Source organism: Mobula birostris, chromosome 15 (genome assembly GCF_030028105.1).
Source record: "Mobula birostris isolate sMobBir1 chromosome 15, sMobBir1.hap1, whole genome shotgun sequence".
In the NCBI taxonomy this organism is placed as follows: Eukaryota; Metazoa; Chordata; class Chondrichthyes; order Myliobatiformes; family Myliobatidae; genus Mobula; species Mobula birostris.
This window is the reverse complement of record NC_092384.1, coordinates 24,174,816-24,192,302: the sequence shown is the minus strand read 5'-3', so window position 1 is coordinate 24,192,302 and position 17,487 is coordinate 24,174,816. Positions and strand designations below refer to the sequence as shown.

At 40.4% G+C, this 17,487-nt stretch overlaps 1 protein-coding gene across 1 annotated transcript in view; it reads right to left on the bottom strand.

Moving 5' to 3' along the window:
* psme3ip1 (proteasome activator subunit 3 interacting protein 1) overlaps positions 1-17,487 on the bottom strand; it is a 149,794-nt gene that overhangs the window by 20,748 nt on the left and 111,559 nt on the right. The window contains exon 5 of the mRNA XM_072279460.1: positions 15,899-16,032. Within this exon, the coding sequence (XP_072135561.1) occupies positions 15,899-16,032 (134 nt within the window). The remainder of the gene's footprint in view (positions 1-15,898; positions 16,033-17,487) is intronic.

The following is a 17,487-nucleotide window of genomic DNA, read 5'->3' as shown; positions in this document are numbered from 1 at the left end:
AAACAAATCTCAGGATTGTATATGGTGATATATATGTACTTTGATCATGAATTTATGTTGAACTTTGAACTCCACTGGCATTTTTGTGGGATACTGTTATGGTAGATATTTCTCAAGGAATTGGTGCATTTTCATGAATGGAATTCTAACTGGAGTTTTAACTTCATTAATTACTTTCTTATCATTTTCCAATACTCAAGTCAATAAAACCATCAAATGCTGTTTTTTTTTAAAAATCGGAAGTGCCTGACTGAAGCTCTTTTACTGATATTTGGACTGTGACCCAGATACAGTCGCAATCTTTACAAAGGAAACATTTACTGTCATGTTAAACTTAGCACTGGCATTTTAATTATATGGAAGCCACAATGTTTCCTAGTACTGAGCTTAGTGAAAAATAACCTGTTTATAACTATTTTAAATTCATTCACCAATAAATGAACTTCCAGTTGGTGCCAGCAATGCTCCTGTTATTTTTCAGTACAACTTGCAGAGAAAGATCATTGTCATAATTATCATTAGATTCTCAACCATTAGAAATATGAAACTTGCTTAAGCAAAAATTGTTGCCCTTTCATGATTCATCCAATCAACCTCAAGAACTCCCTACTGCACCATTTTGCTGCAATAATCAGATCACGTAAACCTTACATTTTATATATTCTTTAAGATGGTGTTTAGAGATCTTAGGAACACACACAAAATGCTGGAGGAACTCAACAGGCCAGGCAGCATCTATGGAAAAAAGTACAGTCGATGTTTTGGGCTGAGACCCTTCGGCAGGACTGGAGAAAAAAAGATGAGGAGTAGATTTAAAAGGTAGGGGACAGGAGAGAGAAACACAAGGTAATAAGTGAAACTGGGAGGGGGAGGGATGAAGTAAATAGCTGGGAAATTGATTGGTGAAAGAGATACCGGGCTGGAGGAAGGTGAGTCTGATAGATAAGAACAGAAGGCTATGGAAGAAATAAAAAGGGAGGGAGCACCAGAGGGAGATGGGCAGTTAAGGAGATAAGATGATAGGGGGAAAAGGGAATGGAGAATGGTGAAGGTGGTGGGGGGGGGGCATTACCGGATGTTTGAGAAATTGATGTTTATACCATTAGGTTGGAGGCTACCCAGATGGAATATAAGGTATTGTTCCTCCAACCTGAGCGTGGCCTCATCACAACAGGCCATGGATTGACATATCGGAATGGGAATGGGAAATGGGATTAAAATAGGTGGCTACTGGGAGATACTGCTTTTTCTGGCAGACAGAGCGTAGCTACTCGGCAAAGCAGTGTCCCAATCTACATTGGGTCTCACCGATATACAGGAGGCCACAAGAGGAGTACCAGCCACAGTATATGACCCCAACAGACTCACAGGGGGTGTTGCCTCACCTGAAAGGACTGTTTGGGGCCCTGAATGGCAGTGAGAGAGGAGGGAGAAGATGTGCTTGGTTGTGGGATCCCACTGGAGACGGGATCTTTCCCTCTTGGGAGATTTCCTAAGCATACCTTTCCCTGCCCCCTGGCCCTTCCCCCCACTTTCTGCTTTCCGCAGGTATCACTCCCTTCGCAACTCCCTTGTCAATTCGTCCCTCCCCACTGATCTCCCTCCTGGCACTTCTCCTTGTGAGTGTAACAAGTGCTACACCTGCCCCTGCACCTCCTCCCTCATTACCAAACACAGCCCAATGGTCCTTCCAGGTGAGGCGACACTTCACCGGTGAGTCTGTTAGGATCATCTACTGTGTCCAGTGCTCCCGGTGTGGCCTCCTGTATATCAGTGAGGCCCAATGTAGATTGGGAGACCATTTCACTGAGCACCTACACCCTATCCACCAGAAAATGTGGGATCTCCCAGTGGCCACCTATTTTAATTCCACTTTGCATTCCCATTCAAATATGTCAATCCATGGCCTCCTCTACAGTTGTGATGGGCCCACACTCAGGTTGGAGGAATAACAGCTTATATTCTGCCTGGGTAGCCTCCAACCTGATGGCATGAAATCGATTTCTTTAACTTCTGGTAACGCCCCCTCACCTTTACCATTCCCCACCCCCTTTTCCCTCTCTCATCTTATCTCCTTAGCTGCCCATTTCCTCCCTCTGGTGCTCTCTCCCCTTTTCTTTCTTCCATGGCCTTCTGTCCTTTTCTATCAGACTCCCCCTTCTCCAGCTCGGTATCTCTTTCACCGATCAGCTCTCTACTTCATCCCTCCTCCTCCTAGTTTCACCCATCACCTTTTGTTTCTCTCTCCCCTCCCCCATCTTTTAAATCTACTCCTCATCTTTTTTTTCTCTAGTCCTGCCGAAGGATCTCGGCACGAAAGGTCAACTGTACTTTTTCCCCATTGATGCTGCCTGGCTTGCTGAGTTCCTCCAGCATTTTGCATGTGCTGATTGGGTTTCCAGCATCTGCAGATTTTCTCTTATTTGTGTTTACAGATATTATTTAATTTGGTCCTAAAGCATTTTTGTAACAACTCTTATTTCCTGCTTTTTGTTTTGTAGTTTACACCTAGTTTCAAGATCATTTAACGATCATAAATGTGTACTGTGGTAAACACCAAACCACCTGTATCCTTATAACCTTGTGGATATTTGGGATACTTGCAAATGGAAATGTAGCAAACAGAGATTTAGACTGATTTTTGTGTGGACAGTGGAACACAGTGTACAACTGACTAGTTTAGCAATTTTAAAAAATGAACACGGTTTTAGATACCGGCCTTCACCCCCCCCCCCCCGACTACCTAACGGCTTAGAAAGGTGACTGTATTTCCTACTGTATCTGGCACTTTGCATCTTCAGGGTATCACAATCTTCTCCTTTTGTCCTTCTTGAACATACAGTAAATTAAAACCTTTCAAATTCAATATCAAGTCCAAAAGGCTACAATAAGGAATTATATCCATAGACTTGCATTAGGCCTCATTATAACAGTTGGAGAGACTTCAGTGTAGGAATGTGATGGGAATAGGGAATTAAAAAGTAGCAGGCAAACAGAAGTCCTTGACTAATCCTTTTATTCTTTTTGTCAGTTTGGATGAAGGGTTCTGGATTTGAAACACTAATTATCTTTCCATGATGCTGCCTGACCTGCTGAATGTTTCTAGTCTTTTCTGTTTTACCCCTAAATGAAGTCCTTCTTTGCAGCTATCTAGGAAGGATGTAACAAACATTGTGAGCTCACCTACTCAAACTCCTTTCAATCACTAATGAAAAACTAGCTCAAGGGCACAAATGAAGTTTGGAAGCCTGCTTGCCATTCCCCCTAAACATTTTTTGTCATGAAGAAACCAATGGATTAGAGAAAAAATATTTTGCACACTGCAGTAATTAGATGCACTAGTGACATCTTGAGGTATAAAATTAGACTCTGTTTAGTATAGATAAACTAAACAGCAGCATAATATTAAAAAAATGTTTCAGTTACTCCTCCTCCCTCATGAACTTTCACAGCTTAGCTCACACAAAAATGACTGTTGGTAATGGTTGTTATGATATTGAATAAGTTGCTTAGGCCAATTTAAATTCAACATGACATGTTTCTAGTGAATTAATAAGAAGGAAAACAGAATCAAACTTGCCAAACTTTCATAAAAGCCAAATTAATTTCTTCCAACCTATTACTTCTGTCCCACATTACAGTAAAACTTCCTTCATCCCCTATCTGACTACTAAGAATTGTTGATGGTTCACCATCTGGCTCACAAGGTAATGTTTGCAATGCTGTCTCCTGAGCCCCTAACTTCCTATGGTCTCTTTCCACTTACCTGAAACATTGTTCCTGCACTCCCTTCCCCACTCACCAGAAACTCAGTTTCTGCATTCTCTTTCCAATTGGGACACAGGTTCCCACAGCCCCTTTCTATACAAACATGCCAAATTACCACAGCTTTACTGACATAGTGGCATCCTATTGATATCTGAAGCTTCTCCATTGGAAGACTAAAAAATCACACTTCCAATTAAAGCAATGATGGATAGGCAATAAATTATCCCACAGCAGTGTTCTGAAGTATTTTCAAAATGTCACATAATACTATCAATTATGTTGCTTGATTACATACAATGACTTTGCATGTTTGTATTTACCAACTAAAAATAACATAATAAAAATTTAAATTAACAGAACATTCTATTTAGTATGATTGAAAGTTTTTAATGAGTGACTGATGAAAAAAAATGGAAGGCTACAGAAGATTCTTTTGATGAATCATCTCAAATTAAATCCCAACATCAGAATTAAACCTTCCACAATATGAAAGGCCAACTAAAATGAAAATAAATGTGATAGCAGCACCCAGTCTAGTGCAATCTATCAATGAGTTCTACACGAGTTTAAGAAGTACATTTAAGAAAATTTAAGCAGCCTTCCCACTCTGAATCTCAAATATTCAATAACTGTAAATTAAATAGTATCCATGCATAGACAGTATAAGATTCCATTGTCCTGTACTATGTAGTCAAGTGCATTGTCAATTTCTATGTGATTTCAGAAGAATATTTCAAAGCACTGGGTATAGTACTTTGACACAACCAAGGGCTGTGAAACTGTACAATCAAATCATTCTTTCAAGGGAAAATAAATAACTGAAAGGTAACTTGCTTGTCTCATTGTGGTCATTACTTCATTGATGTCTGTAAACTTTACTACAAATAGTGGAAGTTACAGTAGAAAGTGGTTATTGAGCCCATTATATTCATGCCAGGTCATTGGTGCAGAAATTCAAGTGAATCCCACTGCCTTGCATTCTTCCCCTCTGCTATCTTCATTTAAGTGTACAGTTGCATTCCTCACTTGTCTTTTTTCTAGTCACAACACATAAAATTACTCATGCAAGACTTCTGCCTGTCTTGCAGATAACCAGCAAATCTCAATTTTTTTGATCACTGTGTTACAACAGTATATGACTGAAGGAACATTTAACTAGTTTATATTTCATCATTCGGGTAGATGGAGCTCGTCAGCCTGGGAAGGCATTCCATCTAAGAGGGAAAACTCCGATTTCAAACCTCCGCTGCCTTGCGGCCATACCCACTTACAGCTTTGGAAGGCTTCGGAAGTAAACCCTGAGGACAAATCCGGAGCTGAAGTCCCTAAGGCGGTCTGACGTTGCTTTCAACCTCACTCTGGAAACTCCTGCGACGTCACTGGTGCCAAGCTGTATGGGCCCTTGCCCTTCCCTCGGACAACATCGGTGGCCTAGAGAGGGTAGACTTGCTGCTTGGGCAACAGCCGGTCTTCCATACAACCTTGCCCGGGCCTGCGCCCTGGAGAAACTGAAGCAAGACTTTCCAGGTGCAGATCCATGGTCTCGCAAGACTAACGGATGCCATCCATTTCATCATTGGAAAGAAGTTGACTTCACCAATCACCAGGAAATCCTATTGTATTTTTCTCTCTCGCTCGGCAACTTAGTTTCTCTGATACTCTGTTGCAAAGAATGTTCAATACACAAGGCAGACTTGAGAATAAAATCATGACATACTGCTTTTTCACCTACTGGATCTTCAGATTCAGGTTCCCTTATCACATGTAAGTGGATACACAGTGAAATGTCATGAATCTTGTGTGCAACAAAGTTCCACAGCACTGTCTGCATTAAATCCACTTTCTGAACAACCCTCAGTCATCTCCCATCATAACTCCTCCCCAATCCTATCTTATGTAATGTCCTGGTTAAAATTTCTACTGCTATGCCATGAGGTCTTTTTATTTTAGTAGTTTTTTCAAGTGCAGTGTGTCCTGTTAGTAAGCTTCATAGACTAGTGTTTTGGCTTCAGCTAAAGATAAGGAGCCATTTTGTCCAGATTAGGAATATTGTGTCAGCCAGTTGGGTTTGTTTAGGTAACATGTTGTAACTTTTAGCCCAGTGGGATGTTATGGAAGATTCGAGAGAGCTGGGTGGGATCAGATTTTGAAGGACAGTAATTTGGTTTAGGGTCTTTTGGCAGGAGCTGTGCAGCAGAGCATACGGGGAGATGCCCCAGAATGCGGCTTGAAGGCGAAGCTCTATTGTAAGGTGTTTTGTGCAGACCAATGGTCCCAAGGATGAAGTGCCAATACTCCTGAGTTAACCAGTTGGTTTGAGATGGTCTTCGAGGGAAGTTTGAACAGCGGTTGGTGTCTTTCACGCAGAACATGGGGTCAGTACATGAGTCAAGTGATACACCTAGCTACTAGCGAAATGAGTTCCAACGTTTATGTGTACATTTATACTCGTTTAACTGTAATGAGCCCTTTTATTTTTTTTTACTTTTTCTGATAACTATTTGCTGAAGTTGGAAAATTGGTAAATATACTCTTGTGTTTTATGCCAGTGTATGATCTGTCATTTCCTGGTGAATAATAACTGTGTATGGGGCAGCATTTAGACAGCATTCACTACAATCAATGATCCTTAATCAGAACATTCCAACTTTCTTGCTTGGTTGAACCCCAAATCATACTGACCCTAGACGTATATTGCTTTTGAAAGGCGGCCTCTCACCGCTGAGAGTTTGCTAACGAGCCGGGTTCACATATGAGCCCTGTGAGAGGGTTGCACTTAAATTTACCCAATCTTCAAATTGGGATGAAAAGACCTTTCATTCCCTAATTGCAATATTAAGCTTTCTCTGGGGTACCATTTTCCTCTCAAAATGCCTGTATTAAAATATTCAGATGCCAAACTCTTAAAGTCAACATTTTAAATCTACATTTTAATGTAATTATTATATGTGGGTGAAGCATGCAATCTGAACAGTGAAACTGGGCACAGTACATTTGTTTGCTTCAATAACAGAAAGAAAAGAAAGCACTAACTTGATTAATATAACTTGTGAAAAAGACATGAATTGAAAATGTAAATAAATGAACACATTACGAAGCATACCATACCAGGCTTACAGCCAAAATAGTTTTCTTTTGAAAGTAGATCCGGATAAAATCATGAGAACTGCTAGGCAATTACACTGAACCAACTATTGAATGCACAACAGCAGTCAAAATTAAATTCACTATGCTCCCTTTTCAGATATAATGTTGATTTTATCTTTTGGAACAATTCTATGTCACATTGAAATTGCAGACCATTGAAATTGCAGACTTCAAAGCAACTCAATTATTCCCAAACCTATCAGAATTGCACAATTTGCACACAATAAAGGAAAGCTTAAGAGACAAACCTGGCATCAATGAATCAACAGAACTCTAACCTTACTCATGAGGATGAGCTTATTAAATAATTTATTTTGACACTCAAGAGGACAAACGCAGGTCCAGTAATGGAACTTAACACAGCAGTTCCATCAGCATTCCATGAAATCATGCGTGGCATGTCTGGAATTCTCTAACTACCAAGTCTCAGTAAATAATTATATCCAATAGACACTCAGTCTACATACGCCCAAATGGGGCAAAATTTGATCCAAGTAATTTTTGCTTAGTAATGCTCAATAGACTGACCAGCCTGAGCTGTTTCTACAAGTTGTTTGTAATCTCCATGTGCATTGGTATCACTTTATTCCAGAAGAGCTGCTCTTCAGTTACATTTCAGCGAGTTGTCACTGATAATTACATTAATTGCTGTACAAGGGAAACATGAATACAGAGCCAAATTGATTTCAATGAGTGCAGTAAGGCAACTATGCAAAATATAATAACACAGTAGCTATGGAAAATGACATTCTGTATCCAGGACATAATTGCCTCCAGTTAAGTAAAATATCCACCCTTACTGCTCTTCAGGGCAACAGTTTAAAGAAAAATGCTGCAACTACAGATCCAAATATCTAAATATGTCCAGCCAAAGCAACATTCTTCAAAAGATGATAATAAGCTTAATGGATAATTTCAGCAGCTGCACTCAACTGAGAGCTTTTAGCTAAAATTATTTAAAGTTGTTCATTTAGTATTGAAAATTAACACTGCTGCATTTTGAATAAATAATGAACAGAGCATCACTTCAATATTTCATTTTATAAAGAAAATATTTTTCTTCATCTCTCTTTGGAACTATCCACTGCCTATACCTAAACAATGGACAGAATTAGTTTCTGCTCCCCAGGCAAAGTCAATAATCATCTCTCTATTTGCTCTAAAGTTAGTTCATTTCTATAGCACCAGAATTATTCACTTGAGTATTCACAAGCAATTTGCAATGATAAAACCACAGTCATGCATTTATTTAATTTTAGTGATATTAATTTCATTTGTATTACTGCATATTCCGGCGTATAAGCCAACCCCCCCCCCCCCCCCGATGCTGGCTTCAAGCTGACGGTTGTTGATTTTGCTAAAGGAACGAATAATTCTACAGCTGCTAAGTTTAATGTAAACGAGAAATAAGTGAGAGAGTGGAGAAAGGCAGAGGACATGCTGAGGGAAATGCCAAAGACGAAAGGTGCAAACCGTGGGGAAACATGCTAGTGGCCAGAACTGGAAGAAGTAGTTTTAGAGCGGGTGAATCACCAGCGATCGTCTGGGTACGTTGTCACCAGAGAAATGATTCAAGTTCAAGCGTTGAACTGGGCCGTAAAACACCGCGAGGTCAGTGAAAATTTCAAAGCCACGCGAAGTTGGTGCGCCCGATTTATCAATAGATGTGATCCTGTGTTGAGACAAGAAACAAAGATTGCTCAGAAAATTCCTGCGGGGTGTTGTTGTTTATGTCCAAAAACACTGCTGGATGGATGAAGCAGGTTGCTTGAAGTGGGTTAAAGAGGTGTGGCGTCGATGTCCCGAAGGTTTCGGGAGGGAAAAGTTGCTACTTGTCTGGGACATGTTCAAAGCGCACTTGTCAGATGAGACAAAAGCAGCATTGAAAGCTGAAAATACGGACATTGCAGTCATCCCCGGTGGTTTGGTGTCCGTGCTCCAGCCACTAGATGTGAATCTAAACAAACCATTCAAAGAATTCATGGGTCAACAGTGGAACGAATGGATAATGTCTGGAAATCAAGTCATTCACTCCTGCTGGAAATATGAGGGCCGCATCTCCAGCTACTGTTTGCCAGTGGGTATTTGTATTCTTTTGTATTTGACTCAAAAACAGCCAATAAATATGACCTGCCTTCCGTGTATTTGTTTTTCCAAAGTTGGCAACCTCTGTATAAGCCAACCCCCTACTTTTAGGACCAAAATTTAGGGCCAAATTCTCAGCTTATACACTGGAACTTACAGTGTATACCATCAATAAATTGATGTAAGAAACATTAACTAATTAGGTGGATGGAACTTACCAATGTTAAATTCGGGAACAATGTTAAATCACTGGAACAAAATTTCTCAGCTTGCTACTCCGCTATCCACCAGGTCCTGCTTACTTGGATCTGATCTTTTAACAGCAACAGCATGAACAAAACCAACCAAACACGGTTAATGAAATGTTGTAAAGGCATAGCCCTTCAGCCACAGATAGCAAGTCCAAGTCCTACCTACCAAAATGCTTGAGCTACAGACTCAGGCTTCCCCCACAGTCAAGACATTCAAAAACTACTCAAGACTTATTTTAAATAAAGATTAAAACTACTAAAACCACATGCAGACTCAATTAACTCAAAAGATAATCTGAAAATTGACCCTCTCCCTCACAGCCATTCCTTGCCATTAAAAAAAGAGCTGTGGAACCAGCGGGCAGCATACTTGCTGGAAAAGTTGCAAGCTGATGCTGCCGTGCTTGACACAAGAATTCCAAGATCAGAGTGCAGCCAGCAAAATACTTCTTAGGACATTCAGGACCTCTGCCTGTTTCTGTAAGTGTCCTAAGGTGCCTGACGACTTTGGAACAAAATATCACAACTTCACCTGGAATGGCTTAGATTCCTGAAGAAATGCTCAACAACTCTCCTAGCAGCTACAGATAGTAAACAAAAATCTGAGTTTACCCTTGCAAACACAACACCTAGACAAAGGCAACGAGAAAGTTTCTGCATAGCAAGATGCCCCAGGGAACATGGGGCACACACATAAGAACATTTCTGCCAAAAGCCATGCTCTGCTGCTAGCTCAGGAGTCACCCAGCATGAAAGGGAAGGCCAAAGCTCTGATAAAGTCAATTATTGGAGAAAAAAATCAGCATTCATTCTTACAACTCTGCCCACAATAGCTCAACTGGTGGATCAAGGTCAAAGCTGGTGTGTGGTCACTGGGGTGACCACACAGAATATAAGCCAGGAGGCAGAGTATGCTCCAATGCCCAACTGGCAAGTGGACCCACAACTACCTGGGAAACACAATGTTTTTCCCCAGTAACATTGCTTAGCACCATAGAGCAGCGGTCCCCAACCACCGGGCCGCGGACCGGTACCGGGCCACAAAGCACGTGCTACTGGGCTGTGAGGAAACGATACAAGTCAGTTGCACCTTTCCTCAATCCCTGTCACACACTGTTGAACTTGAACATAGGGTTGCCAACTGTCCCGTATTTGCCAGGACATCCCGTATATTGGGCTAAATTGGTTTGTCCCGTATTTCCCCTGCTAAGGTAGAGCGTTCCCATGAAACCTTTTGTGCCGAAATGGCGTGAAGCGAAGAAGCAATTACCATTAATTTATATGGGAAAAATTTTTGAGCGTTCCCAGACCCAAAAAAATAACCTAACAAATCATACCAAATAACACATGAAACCGAAAATAAATAACACTAACATACAGTAAAACCAGGAATGATATGATAAATACACAGCCTATATAAAGTAGAAATAATGTACAGTATAGTCAGGAAGATGAAGGTAAAACCGATTTGTGAGAAAAAAATCAGTACGTACGCGCATGCGCACGTCACATGTCAGATACACTAGTGAAGTTTAAGAGACTACTAGACAGGTATATGGAGGAATTTAAGGTGGGGGCTTATATGGGAGGCAGGGTTTGAGGGTCGGCACAACATTGTGGGCCGAAGGGCCTGTACTGTGCTGTACTATTCTATGTTCTATGTCACGCATGCGCACACAGGTGCCCGCGCAAGGCTTCATGGTCATGGTAGTCTTTCCTGGGGTAAAGTGTCCCGGGATTTGACTGCTACTTCTGTCCCTTATTTAGGAGCGAGAAAGTTGGCAACCCTAACTGTAAAAGACATGTTGAGGTGAGTTTAACCCTACTTGAACACCCCCCCACCCCCGTTCGGCCGGTCCGCAAGAATATTGTCAATATTAAACCGGTCCGTGGTGCAAAAAAGATTGGGAACCCCTGCCATTGAGTATCTATTTTGTATGTCCTCTTTCAATTCAAAATATGTTGAACTTATAGGTTTAAATGTATTATTATAAGCAGGATTTGTGCACATTGTGCACATTTCAGTTTAATAGTGCAACTCAATCTTTAAACAGTTAACGTCATTCAGCAACCTTGCACTGAAATTCACTTTTGATAGAAGGTTCTGATCAAGTCCAGCCAGAGTCAAAGGGATAAGAGACAATGGAAGTGGTTGAGTAAGTTACGGCCTTTCTTTTTGGAGTGAAGGTGGATGAGAGGTGACTTGATAGGGGTGTACAAGATAAGAGGCATAGATCAGGTTGATAGCCAGAGATGTTTTCCCTGACTGGAAATGACTAATAGGAAGGGGCACAGTTTTAAGGTAATTGGAGGCAAATTTGGGGGGATGTCAGAGGCAAGTGTTTTATATATTATATATATATATATATATATATATATATACACACACACACACACACACACACACACACACAGAGTAAGTGGTGCATGCATGGAACACCCTGCCAGGTAGTGGTGGTGGCAAACACATGAGGGACATTTAACAAACTTTTACAGAGGCACCTGGATGAAAGAAAAATGCAGGGCTATGTAGAAAGGAAGTGCAGGATTGATCTCCAATTAGGTTAAAAGATAAGCACAACATTGTGGGCCAAGGGCTGTACTGTGCTGTAATATTCAGTGTTCAAAGTTTAAGTACATTTATTATTAAAGTATGTATACTACATATAACCTTGAGATTCGTCAAGGTTGCCACAAAACAAAGAAGCCCAATAGAATCCATTAAAAAAGACCATCAAACACCTGATGTGCAGAAAAAATTACAAATCATGCAACCAGCTGAAGTCATGGAAGTGAGACCATAGTCACAAAGTGAGTCATCACTGCAGCCGATCCAGTAGTCCATCAGTTGTAGGCCACAGTCTCAGTTCAGCACTGAGACAAGTAGACCTCACAGAGCAGTGAGCTGAACACCAGCCCATCCCTAGCCTCCAACCCTGACACCCTGACCTTTTCAATCTGGCCCAGCGCTTAAACCTTGGGCTGTTTCTTGCTCTCAGACCCGGGCCTGACACTGTGATATGCTATTGGGCCTGAGCCACATAACCTCGATACGGCCGGTACCCCACCTTTCCAATGAGGCCTGCCACTTTGGCCAAACTTCAGGCCGTTCATTGCCCTCAGGCCTGGGTCCCATCACTTTGATTTGGTCCGGCACTTAAATTGATCAAACCTCAGTTCTTTCCTCGTTCTCCAGCCCTGTCACCTCAACTCTGCCTCGCCTCTGCTACCATATCATTCTAGGTTCTAAATAACTGGGAATGATGCTTGCATTATTCAAACCCATTCTAACTATACTGTCATATTGTACTGGGATCCTACAGGTCAAAGTTATTCTTTATCCATGAATTATGATTTTCCAATTTTCTATCAACATTTTTTTTCAGTTTCTGGAGTAATGAGGATTATCCCCTGTCCCATATCTACATATACTGACACTACCTTACTTGCCTTCACCAAAAATCCATGTCAAAGATGTTCAGACCAGCTATAGCTATCCAAACTAATTCAAAGCCAAAGCTGGTTATTACCTTGATCTACAAATGCATAGCACAAGCCGAAGTCTGAAAATGTTCAATGGAGAGGTGGTTACAAAAAGTTCATTTTTTGTCCAAAAAGTATGTGTTGTTAAACACTAAAGCCTGAATACAGTAAATATTCTTGTATTAAATATATTTCTTTGCAAAATTTCAATAGGATTACACTACCCATAGTGTCAATAGTAAAACATTTTCTGCTCATATTACAACCCAGTAACTGATTTTTATAGATAAAAATCAAATGAAGGGGCAGTGCTCAGATGTTATTAAATTTATATTGATTTTTTTACTGAACAATTCTACCCCACATTTAAAAGACCCTTATTCTTTAAAAAAAAAGCATCTTCAAAATAGGCACAAGAATCTTGGCAGCTAGTCAATATCTAGTTCATCAAATCAAGTTAGGAAAACAGTAATATTCTGAATTTTAAGCTCATTGCCAATCACAACCTGAACACTGGAGATGTGAGAAAGCTTGACTGAGCCTGTATTAGAGACATTCCTGGTGGATTTGGATGATGTCCAAAACTGACACTGATTTCTGGCAAAAAGAAAATTACAAATACTATATATGTTACTATAGCTCCACAAGAAATAGAAAAAAGGATTTAAATCCACAGAATTGTTCCACACTCTGCAGAAAAAGACAGACAGCCTAAAATCAAAGATATTGAAAGAGACGAGAAGCTAGAGAAAGAATATGTGGTGAAAAAATGAGTGTAATGCCCTGGTCAAGATTTTTGCTGCTACGTTGTAGGGATTTCAATTTAGCAGTTCTATAAGAACACAGTCAGTTCTGCTTTTAACCTGTTTGGGTTTGAGCTGAGATAAGAGGCTTTTGTTTTTCAACTTAGGAATGTGGTATCAGCCAATTAGAATGGTGGAATTGGAAAAAGGTTCTAGAGAACGCAGGGCAGAAAGGTCTTTCTTGGCAGGAGCTGGGAGAAGACAGAAGGGAAGATGGTGGAGGATGCTATCCCTGTTGCACAAAGTTCTTTGTGCAGATGAATGGTTTCGAGGAGGAAGAAATAATACTTGCGCGGGAGAGCCCGTTTGTTCAAGATGGATTTCGAGCAACATTCGGAAGGTGGTGTGTGCTTTCACACAGACCAAGGGTCCAGCGCGTGTGTTACAGACAAGTGCAAGATTTGAGCTCCACTGTGTGCATGTGACTGCTTTGGTTTCTTTTTCTTTCTTTCCTTTAATAGATTAGATTATGAGGACACTCAGTCCTCATTTATTGTCATTTAGAAATGCATGCATTAAAAAAAATGATACAATGTTCCTCCAGAATGATATCACAAGAAACACAGGACAAACCAAGACTAAAACTGATAAAACCACATAATTATAACGTATAATTACAACAGTGCAAAGCAATACCATAATTTGATCAAGAGCAGACCATGGGCACGGTAAAAAAAGTCTCAAGTCCTGATAGCCCCATCATCTCACGCAGACGGTAGAAGGGAGAAACTCTCCCTGCCATGAACCTCCAAGGGCCGCAAACTTGCCGATGCAGCACCAATGGAAGCACCCAACCACAGCGGACTCTGAGTCCATCCGAAAACTTCGAGCTTCCGACCAGCCCTTCCACACTGAGCACCATCCTCTGCCAAGCGCTTCGACCCCGCCCCCGCCGCCAAGCAACAAGCAAAGCCGAGGGCTCAGGGCCTTCCCCTCCGGAGATTTTGGACAACACAGTAGCAGCAGCAGCGAAGCAGGCATTTCAGAAGTTTCACCAGATGTTCCTCCATGCCATCACGTCCGTCTCCATCAAATCAGGATTGTGCACAGCACCCTACTTGACAAATAACAGACATCACCACCGGAGTGGCCGCTGCGAGCTGCGTCGCGCCGCCATCTTCTCCTCTTATAACATTCTTAACTATACTTCTGATTAATTGTGTGCAGTGTACGATCTGTTATTTCTTGCCGACGGGCAATTGCCAGGGGGACAGTAGATCACACAACATTCACAAAAACCGAGGTCTGGGTGGGTGAGACACTCCAACCTCATGGACTTGGCAGGACCAAAGTCATATACACCCTAGACATATGAAGCCGGAGAAAGGTTGGTTCCTCGCTGCGGAATCCAGTGGCTGTTAGTGAGGGGCTATTGAGTCGCATTTCCAGAGATGCTCAATAAAAGGTGGTTTCATGAGCAAAAGTGGTGAATTTAAATCAAACTGGTCTTGATAAATGAACTCTCTAGAAAATAAAACTATATTTCAATCTATCACAATAATTAACTGCTTTCACCATTCAAACAAATATTTAAATATTTCTCTTTATACACACTGATTAACAAGTGTGAACCCAGTTTTTAATGAGTGAACAAGTGATTAGCAGGACTTGTCAACAAAACTGACCATAGTCATACTTTATTGATCCCAAGGGAAATTGGTTTTCGTTACAGTTGCACCAACCAAGAATAGAGTACCATGCGCTGGGTACTAATTGACAATTTCAGTTTGAATCCTTGCATATAAAACTAAGATTGAAAAATTACAATTTTAGTCTGGTTTCTTCAAATAATTTCTCTTGAAGCATAGAGCAGTTGAACAAGTTCAGCTATATACCAACACACTAATGAGATGTCATACAAGATTGAAAAACAGGCAAACGTTTGATACTCACATCATGTAAAACTCTTTCAATCTTAAACTAAAACGATTGATCTAGCAGTAACCTCCCATGCAAATTGATAACCTGAACTATATAAGGCATACAGATTAGAAAGCACTAGTTTAAATGCTGGATGTCCAAATTAACTGTTTACTGAGGCTATAATTAAAGGTGCGCCTGAGATAAAGTAGTAACACAATAATTCTCACTGAAAAGGGTTCCTGAAATACAAGGTCTCATGTAGTCAAATATCCTGGCAATTGCACCATCAAAGCACCCAAAAGAACAATATTCAATCAAATAATACTCACTTGATACTGAAAATAACTCAAAGCAGTAAAAGATAGAACTTGATTAGCATAAGCAAAGATCAAGTTTCAGAACCACTGTTAATATTGCAGCATAATGAAAATTATTATCTTTAATTGCTTGTAATATTTATTGTGCCTCACTGACTTCGTTTCCCACATGGATACATACCTTTTGCGTTTTACAGCTCCAGCTAACAGCTGTGCTTGAGAGAACTTGTGCTTATTCTCTGCTGGTTTAGCAGTCATTTTCCTTTCAGTGTCTTTTCTGGATTCAACATTTTCTGTTAGTCTTGTGCAGGCACTGTTAGTACACAGTTAAGGATTTAAAACGTACAACTGCAGATTACACGTCTGGATATTTGAGCCTTGTGCTTTCAAAGTTTCATGTTAAGAACGCATGCAAGTCAAAATATAACAGAATGCACATCATGGTCACAATGCAATCCTACAACAGGCAACAGACTCAGACTGACTAAATTTTATTTGTTCACAGAATACAAACATTACTGACAACATATTAATTTATTGTTAAGCTATAATTGCTCTCAAGCAAAGTGACCAAGTAAAAGTCAAGTGGATCTTGAATCACAAGCCAAAGATATTTAACTGGTGGACAGTTGATTCTAAAACTACGATAAAATATGAAAGGATATATTTAACATAGACATATATAAGGTACTACATGTATCAAGATACAAGTACTCTACAAATTTTGTTGATTAGCATTTTTTGTAGTGTTTCAGGAGTGTAGTAGTGGAGGAGTACAACTAGGTAGAGATGGCAATTAATTTGCACAAGCAATATTTAATATTAGATTACTTAATTCAGAAATGTCAATGGCCAGACCTTCTAATGCTGTGTCCAACACTCAGCAGATATGGCAACATCTGTGCAATGAGAAACAGTGTTAAATGTTTGATTAAATAACTTTACATCAAAACAAAGAAAAAGACTTGGCTTTATTTGTCACATACATTGAAACATACAGTGAAATGTGTGGTTTGAGTCAAATCAAGTCTGCGAGGATTGTGCTGCAAGTGTCACCATGCTTCCAGCGCCAGCATAGCAAGCCCACAACATATTAACCCTAACTGGGTGTCTTTGGAATGTGGGAGGAAACTGGAGCACCCTGAGGAAACCCTCAGAGTCACAGGGAGAACATATAAACTCCTAACAGGCAGCAGCAGAATTGAGCCCAGGTCACTGGCGCAGTAATATCATTATACTAACCGCTACTCTACCGTGATCCACTGCGTCTTCCTGCTCTTTTCTGGATCAATAACTAAAATCTTCAAAAGAACAGTACATTATTGGAGAGGCGATTGGCCAAGTTATGAGCTATACTGGAACATAAGGGTATAAACAAGTGAGTCACTGATGCTGAAAAGTTACGAGTTTCCTCTAGCTTGAGAACGAACAGAGAGGGTACAGAGATGGACAAAGCTTGAAGAAGAGTAGAAGAATGACTCATTGGGAGAAAGTCCTCAGGGAACAAATTGTGATACCCTGAAATATCTTTTGTAGAGCCATGATAACAGTATGAGGTGCCACTCCATCATTTTGATGTTCCGCATATGCTTCCAGTATGAAATAATAGTTAAGATGTTGGTCATCAAAAACTATAAAATTGTTGGATTCTTCAATGTACTCAGAGTTGAGCCCAAATTCCACATTTCAAAGCATGTATTCCATATCATGCAAACCTCTACCTTTTGCATTCAGCTTTGTTCCTCAACAAAAATAACAGGGTTGTTATCA